At 35.8% G+C, this 11,157-nt stretch overlaps 1 protein-coding gene and 1 pseudogene across 1 annotated transcript; both read left to right on the top strand.

Moving 5' to 3' along the window:
- Positions 1 to 743: 743 nt before the first annotated feature.
- Positions 744 to 5,430, top strand: LOC130460025 (uncharacterized). The gene is made up of 7 exons (XM_056827678.1): positions 744 to 888; positions 1,051 to 1,280; positions 1,784 to 2,002; positions 2,083 to 2,175; positions 2,350 to 2,489; positions 2,583 to 2,971; positions 5,133 to 5,430. Exons 1-6 carry the CDS (start codon positions 759 to 761, stop codon positions 2,965 to 2,967), a joined length of 1,197 nt encoding a protein of 398 aa, XP_056683656.1. The 5' UTR covers positions 744 to 758; the 3' UTR covers positions 2,968 to 2,971; positions 5,133 to 5,430.
- A 3,029-nt stretch (positions 5,431 to 8,459) lies between these two features.
- Positions 8,460 to 10,918, top strand: LOC110797479 (uncharacterized; annotated as a pseudogene).
- The last annotated feature ends 239 nt before the right edge of the window (positions 10,919 to 11,157 follow it).

Raw genomic sequence — 11,157 nt, 5'->3', positions numbered from 1 at the left:
CAAAATTTAGCAAACAATTCAGATCAGCTAAAGTTTCTGAATCTAGTGATAAAAAATTTAGCAAACAATTCAGATTTTTTTATAATATGCGATCTTATTATACACATGCTTCCAGTTTTTTTCATTAACTAGTGATAAAAAATATTTTATCACTAGTTAATGAAAATTGAAGTGGATAGGTGAAAATGATTGTGCCTCCCCACCCCTATAATTATTTCCAATCTTTTGCTAGATAGCATGGATAATGATAGGAGTTGGATGCATATTCAAGGGTTGAGCAATCGGCTACAACCAACTTACCGAAATGGTGTTAAAAGTTTTCTCGAATTTGCTTTCAAGGACACAATCCCTAATACTGGGGCTAAGAAAAGGTGTCCTTGTTTGAAGTGTCGAAATTATATCGACCATGTCTTACTCCATATTCTTGGTTATCAGCCGAATATGGAGTAAGACATGGCTTTCAAGCTTCTTCTACAAACCGTGAAACAAACCCTTAACATGGAAATGGCTATTGTCATGGTTAACAGGAATCGTGTTCATCACTCTGATTTTTTTGATGGTGCTGACTGTTGACAGCTGATCGAGTTGCAGCAGTTTTTGTAACTTTTTGTTGTCAAATTAAGTACACAAGAAAATGTTGTGAACTTTACTTGTGCATATGATAAATGGAGAAGAAATGGAACTGCTAACGGCTAACTTCTGTGCTGCTGCTAACTACTAACTGTTGTTGTATTAATTGCTAAGGCATATTCTAAGAAATGTCTTCTGATTTTGTAGGAGAAAGAACAATGAATCCGGAGACTCAATCATCGTTATCGCAATTAGAATCTAACAACAGTAATCACCTCGTAGAGTCTACCACTCAACAACCAAAGAAAAAAAGACAAGGTAGAAATACTTCAGCAAAATCAAGCAATTTTCTATATCTGTTATAACAACTTGCAATATTCTACTCTAGAATTCCCAATTGTTAGTACAAATACTAAACTAGAAATTTTCTATATAGCATCACTTTCTATATCTGTTTTGTTTATATTCTTTTGTTTTCAGGTCCCTTTCGAGGTCCAAGCAGAGCACTTAAATATAAAAAGTTGAGAAGTGTGCAACCAGGAAAGGTCAAAGTTCGTATTCCAGCAGCTTTGGGAGCTATTGTGGGCGATCGTGCAAATCAATTTGTGGCCGAATGTGCTGATTGGGTGAAAGAAATATGCCCTCTTAATGTTACAAGTTGGAATGACATGCCTGAAGAAGCAACAGATCGATTGTATAGTAGGATTAAGGTATGGCTTACTAATTCAAGGCTGCTACCAGTAATTTATTATTCACAGACTCTACATCATAACAAGCCTGGATAAGAATACTTCACTTCCTTCCTAAATAACCAAATGGCTGCTCAAAACTCCAAAATCATCTTCTTTTCGATAGGCACCAAATGCTTCTGTATATGATCCTAAAGTCCCTGCTCGCCTCCTTCGTATGTTCTTCCATGACTGTTATTGGGGAATTCGTAAAAAAATTCAAGTTCCTTTGATTTCAGGTTACATTTGACAGTTAGTCAGATCTTTTGCTACGAATCAGTTGCATTCCTTGGCCAAATCAGTGAAAACACAAACAAAAAACAAACAATGAATATAGGGGTTGCTAATTAACTATTATTAGAAATTAGAGTAATCAACTAACTGTTATCCACCATTAGAGTTGTGGAATCCTATCTTTGCTGTGACCAGCAGCAGCAAGCTGAACTTCTCTTTTATAACAAGCTGTCGTCTTCAACTTTTTGTAGGCTAAGTATGACTTCAGTGAAGCTGACGGTACACACATTGATAAAGCATTAAGGATTCAATGTTCTACCCTTTACAGACATCGGAGAGAAAGGCTGAAGGCGGCCTATTTTTCAAAGAGCAGAAATTTGAAAGAGGTGGAGCGTGCCTGCCCAGCAACAATTGATCTTGCTCAATGGAGGTGGCTTATATATAGCTATTGGAACCTTCCTAAACAGAGGGCAAGTATTAATTACGATATATATATTTATTTGCATTGTCATCGTTTTAGTAATCTAATATACAGTTTTGTAAATAATAGGAAAGAAGTGAAAAGAATAGGGCGAATGCTCTTTCAAAGAAGATCCGGTCAGCTTGTGGTGCCAAATCAATAGCTAGGACAATTTATGAATTGGTGAGCTTCTTGTCAAACTTCTTGTCAAACTTTACTGTTTATAATTAATGAAAACAACTTTACTGTATATATTATCAGCTTGCTCTAGGTTAGTTATCTACCCTACACCGACCGAGTCTACTGACTACTGATGTTCCAAATCTCCGTATAAACTTTACTGTATATATTTCCTAGGAACTTGAGGCAGAGGCAGGTAGTAATGAGCGTGAAGAGGAGAACGAGGCCACAAATGCATCTAGTTCAAATGCAACTACATCAACAACACAAGCTAATGGCGACCCTATGTATTTGAAGCTATGGGAGAAGACAAAGAGGTATTAATTTGTCAATGCAAGGATAGTCTGGTTGCATATAGTTTAACTCCTCACTCATCACTTTCTCTCTTCTTACTTTTATATTATCGATAGGCACAAAAATGGAAAGTTTGATGACGAGGCTGAAATTAAGTACAACGAGTTTAAAAAGTTGCATGAGAAAGAAGTTGGAGAGACAGGTGCAGACAATGTTTCCGTAGATGTGGCCTATGAAAAAGTTCTTGGATATCGTTCAGGTTATGCACGGGGGTTAGGTAAAGGTCACCCGGTGTTGTCCAAGGACGAGAAGAAAGGAAGGGCTGAGTTGGAAGTAACTGTAGTGCAACTCCAGAATGAGAACAACACGATGCGAGCTGAATTTGAGCATCATAAAGCTGAAACTTTGAGAAAGGAAAATGAAGCTAAGAAGAAACAAGAAGAACTGGAACAGAAGCTTAAGTTAATCATGGAGAAAATTGGCCTTGAATCCTTGACATAAAGAGGTAATATTTGATACTTGAAATGAAATCGAAATTATTGTGAATATATACTTGTGGGGGTTGGGGTAAATACAAGTATTTTATGGGGAGATGCTGCCAAAATTAATTTACAGATCGTTAGCTGAAAAGTGATATCATATTTACATGAGTAGATATAAATTTATTGAGAGATCTGAGCTTTTATAAACTGTTCTAGACATAGGAAAAACAATGAGGGACCGGCCATGATGCGGTAGGAGCTTCATCTAAGAACAGGTTCTGGTGACTAGAAACTGTTGTCGAAACTGCTATTTGGCTTGTTGGTGCTTGGTATATATGGTAATAGTATACTTAATTTCATGCCAAAGCTTAGCTAGCTTCAGAATAATACTCCTATTTAAATTAATTGTTTTGAAATTTCACACATGGTAGGTGGGGGGGGGGGGGGGACTGGGGAGGATGGAGCAGTATTGCCAAGTAGAACCTAGGTAGTAGGCAGTTAGACACTCGACAATCTAGACTAAACAGGCAAGGGGAAGGAGGATATTGGAGAGTGGTAAACCTCCTTAACATCTACACTAAGAACAAACAAGGGAAGGAGGATATGGAGAGTAGTAAACCTCCTTACAATCTAGTCTAAGATTATTCTAGTGAACTTAATAGCACTTATCAGTTATCATTGTTGGCCTTGAGTTTTGAACTGAGCTTGTTATTCTTGAACATAACTTATCTTAACTTTTAACCCCTAATTAGATCCTATATGAACTTATTAGACTTGAACTATTCTGAACTAATTAGCCCTTAATTAACTCAACTTATCTAATGTTATTAGTTTTAAATCTAAACGTATCCAATATTGGCCCCAAAGTCCAAGAAGGAAAAATTGCATTGCGTGCAAACAAGTGCTGTATGCACAGCATAACTGATAGTAAGATTAACATAGACAGCAATAAATTATCAAACAATGGTCACCCCAACAAATGAGTATGACACTAGTGGTGTGCAGCCAACAAAGAGGTTTTTTCTTTTCTTTCTCTTTTTTTTTGGTCTTTTGGGGAAAGGGCATTAGCAGAAGTGCTAATAAGAAGTTCAAGAAAAGGCATGAAATTAAAGAAGCAATGAGGAAAATTAATGATTATTACTTAATGGGTTGCTCCTAACTGTAGGCTATCTAATTCTCCTATACGGCTATACCCCGGCATACCACATGTTAGGTTCTCTGTACCGAACACAGAGAACACAGCATGAAGTTTGAGATTACTCACACCAAAAACACTTTAAGCTACAGATTCAGTTATTTAACTTGGTGCAATATGACTAAGATCATAGACAAAGTTTGAAGGAGATGTTGCAATATAAAAGTACAATTCAAGATAAATTCTGATATAGCTTTCAATCCTTCGGTTTCAGTCAACCTATAATACATACCTGTGAATCAACCAAGGAATGAAGGGTGAACTCCCATTAACAAAACAAAGCTTAAGTTGAAAAATAAACAACCAGAATGAAAGCAGAAAAATATACATACAAAAAGAACACAAGTGTTAACAAAATAAGAGACAAAGTGAATCATTCTTATCAAACCTCACCTTGACTCTCTGAGAAAATACTCATGGGAACAAAGTTTCTTGTAGGCTTTCTAATACTGAATAGTAGGAGTCTGGACGTATGAAGTGATATCATGATTAATTGGTTTGCATTTTCTGAGCAGGATTTGGTTGTAATTTCTAAACATAGATTGGTGCTTGTTTCTCTAAAGATCTTCCATGTATTGTATCACCCTCCTGCTGTACATGCGTAGTTTCGAGACCATGTGTAATGGTCACACAGGAAGAAATCTCACTGCAATGAACGTTGTGGGCTGGTTTTGTCAGTGAGAAATGCAGTGATTAAGTTTGCTACTTCTATTTCAGAAATCAGAAATTAAACTAGAGAATATATATAGGATCGGAGTAGGGTGTTCGATTTTCAATCATTCTAATTATCACTAGGTCGGCTATGGGAATCAACCACTGGTTATTGCATTTACTCAATCCCATTCAATTCAATTCTACCATCTTCTTGAGTATTGGAGTAGTTATATTACCAGTACATATAATATGCCTCTTTTTCATCATTTCTTCAACTGATCACTGTGTATAAGACTGACATTGTTATGCTAACGGATAACTACTTGCTTGTGCAGGTTCAAATTCTTTATGCCTGTAAGCTGACATTGTTATGCTGCCTGTAAGATGTTAACAAGATAGCCAAGGATCAGAGAAAGAAGGGAGTCTAGCCTAAGACACCAAGTCTTGTCTTGTGAAACTATATACTCCATTACTCCGTACTTTACTTCTCATGCAAAATGCTTGTGACAGTAGTATATTATAAACTTTACAGTTCACAGTGTCGTTTTCTTGATCAAATATTTTATATTTTGTTTGGACAAGTTGATTTGAATCCTTCATCCATCAAATTTGTAATATACGCCTGAGCTTAGGAAGGTAATCCATCTTCCTCGTCACCAGTGTGTTACTGAGTGTACTGAGCGTATCAGCTTTCTCGTTCACTTTTAAGTAGCTGATTTATTTTTTTTAAAAATAAAAAATAGAACAAAAAGGGCGACTTTATCAAGTTGCCCTCTTTGATTTTGAACAAAAAAGACGCAGGAAATTGCCCTATTTAAACTGTTTTAGAGGGCGAAATAAAAGCAAAGAGGGCGAGATTTAAGTTGCCCTACTTGTTTTCAAACAAAGAAGGCGGAAATTATTTGCCCTCTTTGATTTTGATCAAAAAGGGCGAATATATAATGTTGCCCTGGAAAGCTAATAGGACGAACCTAACAGGGCGAGTTGAGGGCGATTTTTATTTCGCCCTTAAAAGATAAAAGGGCGATATTTTGATCAAAGAGGGCGACATTTTTCGCCCTCTTTGATCCTGTTTGTTGTAGTGGTACTAGGGCCTTCAAAATGAAAAAAAACCATAAAACAATTGTATTTAAAAATAATTTCATATTATTAAAACATCTTTTATATTAAAAATAATTCCATATTTAAAAACATATGTATTAAAATTAATTTCTTATATTAAAAAATGTATTTTAATTATATAATAATACAGAGTACATGTATGATGTGTGTATTATACATAGTATATTTCTAAAATAAAAATTATTTGAAGAAAAAAAATAAAAAAATATCCTTTTTTTTATAAACAAAGGAACTTGCACTGACATATGGGAGAGAATCCCGCACACAACGCCAATAATTGGCTTTTATTATTAATATTTCTGGTTAATTGACCATTGTTATAGCTTGAAATGTTCATCAATGAAACTCTATGCTAGTATATCTCCAAACATTCATCAATGGCAACATTTATCTTTAATAAACGATCCTCCACAGAACATGAAATTAAATTTATTGATAAATTATACGAGTCTTTTAACGGAAATGTTAAAATCATAATCAAATTAATCTCAAAACGTAAAAGTCCCAAATATAAATTAAGGAAATAACAACGGCATACACTTGCAATCGAACATTGATTTATCCTATTGGTATATATATTGGTGAATTTGAAGGTTGTAGAAGGATGATGTTGAAGATGAAGGTTAACAATGGAGCCATGGAGGTTAACAATGGAGGTTTAAACTAGAGGTTGAAAAATAACTTTAACAATGGAGGTTGGGAGTTACATTGTCATGCCGCATGCGTGAATGATCTTGTTTGAAGGAGTTACGTGTTGTTTAATATAAATTAATGGGTTTTGTAAAAAAAAAAAAAAAAATATTTATTAAAAGTTTAACCTTTAAGTGATTTTTATCATTTACCTTAAAAAAAAAAGTGATTTTTATCATTTAAATTAAATCTAATTAATTTAAGTGGTTCAGATTAACCATTTAAAAATGAACGGCTAAGATCTTTTATATTTAGTGTAGTCGCCGGTAGCCGTCGACTACTGTAGAATAATTAATATTCAATTCATTTAAGTTAGCTGAAATTTCACCTAGCTTATCATTTAAGCTAACTTTCAGGAGATTTAAGCTTATCATTTAATGAATAATACTTGTATTACTCCTTAACTTTCAGGAGATTTAAAGACTACTTAGGCTCTGTTTGGTAACTCATTTCAGTTAGCTTAAATGATAAGCTAGGTGAAATTTCAGCTAACTTAAATGAGTTACCAAACAGAGCCTAAGTAGTCTTTAAATCTCCTGAAAGTTAAGGAGTAATACAAGTATTATTCATTATATTGATTTATCCCAAATTAATAAGCTTATTCTTGATAATAAACCCAATATGAAACAACAGTAGTGTGAGCCAAAACTGACTCGATTGAATCATGATCCGAAGATGACCTAAATTGAATTGTTGAATTTGACTGAACCAATACTTTTACTACATTATCGTATAAAGTTTTAGTATCAACTACTAGGTGAAAATTTTATAGAATGGGTGACCTAGAGAAAATCATACTTCATACTTGATAAGACTAATAAAAGAAAACGGAGCAAGTAGTTGAAAACTTGAAACAACTTTGATCGGTTAATGGACCGTTAGTCTTTCTGCAACATCCACAAAATTCAACTAATATATAAAGAATTGAAACTACGGAGTAATATTGAACATGAAGGTGGTGAAAACCATCATGTGCACAGTGCACTACAATGCATACATACGGAGTATTTCTTTAATATAGCTTCCATTAAACTCCACCATACCACAAGGCAAAAACCCATTGACTAAATATTAAGTATTACTTTACTTTCTTAATTTTGGTCATTACTCTCTCCAATGTGTTTCTATTGCACCATAAGATAAGCTAGCTCCTATTCAATTATGCCCATCAAACTAAGCTATTGTACATGTGAAATTTACCCCTTCTTTTCTTTAGATTAAAGTAATCCCAATTTGTAATTAAATTGGAAAAAAACATGCATGGCATAATTAGCAATCAAAGGTCCTTTTTTGTTTTTACTTCCAACCCTATCATATCATGGCTCTATAACTTGCTTATGCTAGTACTACTATGATACTCCGTATAATAGTGCACCTACGTGAGGTGGATTTCATCGTTATACTACTAATTTTAGCATTTTATGATTCTTGTATTGCATTTTAGGTAGTACGGAGTATGTAGTCAGTCCCTACCAACCTTAAATTTGAAATGTAACAAATCTCTATTTATACTTGATAAATAGGTGTTCCATTTGCGAAATTATGGTTGACGTGTTAGATATGTTTAAATGAAAAATAATATTGCAATAATTCATCTATCTTCCGAAAATAAATAATCATATAGCCCCCTCAAGCCTCTACATGTACACAAGCATATGACATTTAATTTAGGTTTGGACCGCCTTGCATGTGGAAGATAACTAACTTAAAGGTACACTCATTTAATTTGTGTTTAACGCATTGACCCGATTTCTAAGGGAATAAATCCTTAACATGCATGCTTGTATTGCCTACACATCTATATAAGGAGTTGTTTTGCTTTGGTACTAGATATATCACTTCTTAAATCTTCTTAATTTATACACAATAATAGTTGAGATTTTAATTAATTAGTTTCTGCTCCAAATAACTTGAGAATGGCTATGCCCAAGATATTTTATCTTGGGTGTTTACTTTTGTTGTTGGCCATTGTGGTAGAGGCCGCAACTCCTCCGGGGATCGCCATAAATCCTTCTAGAGCATCATGTAAGATCAAAAAGTATAAAATGTGCTATAACTTGGAGTATGTTTGCCCTAAATTTTGCCCTGATAGTTGTACCGTTGAGTGTGCTTCATGTAAGCCTATTTGCGGTCCAGGATCATCGCCTCCTGAAGATTCTCCGCCTTCAGATGATGGTGAAGGTGGTAAGAAAGGAGGTGATGATGATGATGATGATAAGGGTGGTAAGAAAGGAGGTGAAGACGATGGTAAAGGTGGCAAGAAGGACGGTGATGATGATGATAAAGGTGGCAATAAGGGAGGTGGAGATGATAAAGGTGGTAAAAAAGACGGAGATGACGATGATGATAAAAAAGACGGCGATGATGATAAAGGTGGTAAAAAGGGAGGTGATGGTGATAATTCAACCCCTTCAACTCCACCAACCTATTACCCTCCTACACCTACAACACCATCTCCTCCTACTCAAACCCCACCCCCACCATCTTCACCCTCTCCATCACCTCCCACATCTCCAACCCCATCACCACCTTCGCAAACGCCTCCAAGCGCTACACCGTCATCCCCATCACCACCCACCACACCGACACCCTCAACGCCATCATCTCCTCCTTCTATCCCCTCAACGCCATCTACTCCTCCAAGTTCTTCTGGTGTTGCCGCTAGGAAGAGAGTTCGATGCAAGGATAAGTACTATATATGGACAATGTTATAATCAGGAGCATATTTGCCCTGCCAGCTGCCCTACTTCATGCCAAGTTGATTGTGTCACTTGCAAGCCTGTCTGCAGTAAGACTCTATTATCTTTACTTTAATTTCCTAAATTTTTTTAATCTATTAGAGTTGAATTTTACAAAAAGTAAAAACAATTTGTTCTATTAGACCTGATCAAAAGGCGGGCCGGGCGGAGGGCATAAAAAATCTTCCCATTATGTCGGGTCGGATCGGGCCGGGCCAAATTCCGGGCCGTTTTTTAATGCCCAAACACACTATTTCGGGCCAAAAGTAGCTGGCTTTTTGGGCCATTTCGGGCCGGGCCAAATTTATAACTAAAATTGTTGTTTTACGTTGCGCAAAGCCCGTAAAAAAAATTAAAGTTCGGGCCAGGCCGAAAAATTCTGCCCAAAACCCGGAAATTTTGGGGTCGGGCCAACGTTGATGAGCTCTAGTTTCTATGCGTAGTAAATATTGCAACTAATAGCCTAGCTACTTTGAGTATATACACCAAACTAGATATATTATTGTATATGCAGCTATATAGCTAGCTCTCTTATTTAATCATACATGTTGGATTCAATTTGTTATAGGTTGTGATTATCCAGGAGCAGTATGTCAAGACCCTCGCTTCATGGGAGGAGATGGAATTACCTTCTACTTCCATGGCAAGAAGGAACAAGACTTTTGCCTTGTGACAGACCCTAACCTCCACATCAACGCACACTTCATAGGAAAAAGAAACGAAAACATGGGTCGTGACTTCACATGGGTTCAATCCACCGGAATCCTCTTTGACAACCACCGTCTCTTCTTAGGAGCCAAGAAGACCTCCAAATGGGATGATGCCAATGACCGCCTTTCATTAGCTTTTGATGGAGAACCGATATTCCTCGAGGAAACCCTAGGCTACAAATGGCAATCATCCACATCTACTCCACAAGTCACCATTACAAGAATCAACAGTGAAACCAACAATGTTGTTATTGAAGTTGAAGGGAAGTTCAAGATCACAACTAAAGTTGTACCTATTACAGAGCAAGAGTCTAGGGTACACAACTACGGGATAACCAAAGAGGATTGCTTCGCGCATCTTGATCTAGGGTTTAAGTTTTACTCATTAACTGGTAAGGTTGATGGTGTGTTAGGGAAAACTTATAGGGGTGAGTATGTTAGCAAAGTGAATGTAGGAGCAGCCATGGCAGTTGTGGGAGGCGAAAGGGAGTACGCAACAAGTAGCATTTTCGCTACTGATTGTTTGGCTTCGAGGTTTAATAATGGTGGCCATGATGACGCTTCATTAGAGGCCTTGGAGGTTGTCAACATCAACTGTGCTAATGGGAGAGGGGCTGGGGTAGTTTGCAAAAGGTAATTAACTCAATTAATATTCCCAGGTTATGCACTAAGATTTACCATTTGTATATGACTACTTAATTATAACTACTTATTTAGCCATCTTATGTTAATATGTTATGACAAGATACCTAAGTAAGATGTTTGTAATAAAATTATATAGGAAGCTGTACGTAAGATGACTTACACGTAGTCATTTATACAATACACTAATTTGAATTTGTTCAATGTTAAAACTTTTCTGTACTTGGTGAGTACTCCCTATGTCCCTTAATACTCGCACCGTTTTGACTTGACACGTTTATCAATGCACAACTTTGACCACCAATATCTTTTACTACATATTATAAAAACTTATCAAAATATTAATATTTGAAAATATATATTAAGATGAAGCCAACAATATATTATATACTAACATTTGTTTTCATATACTAGAAATAAAATAGGGTCAAAGTAAATTATGTGAATAGTGAAAAAGT

Source organism: Spinacia oleracea, chromosome 4, assembly GCF_020520425.1.
Source record: "Spinacia oleracea cultivar Varoflay chromosome 4, BTI_SOV_V1, whole genome shotgun sequence".
In the NCBI taxonomy this organism is placed as follows: domain Eukaryota; kingdom Viridiplantae; phylum Streptophyta; class Magnoliopsida; order Caryophyllales; family Amaranthaceae; genus Spinacia; species Spinacia oleracea.
Note: the sequence above shows the minus strand (reverse complement) of the source record. Positions and strands in the feature narration are given on the sequence as shown.

What these genes read in the sequence shown, in the direction of transcription:
- LOC130460025 (XM_056827678.1), top strand. Translation starts at nt 759, where the DNA reads ATGTCTTCTGATTTTGTAGGAGAAAGAACAATGAATCCGGAGACTCAA. An exon ending in ACCAAAGAAAAAAAGACAAG is followed by an intron (nt 889 to 1,050) that starts GTAGAAATACTT and finishes TTTTGTTTTCAG; the next exon opens with GTCCCTTTCGAGGTCCAAGC. An exon ending in GATTGTATAGTAGGATTAAG is followed by an intron (nt 1,281 to 1,783) that starts GTATGGCTTACT and finishes AACTTTTTGTAG; the next exon opens with GCTAAGTATGACTTCAGTGA.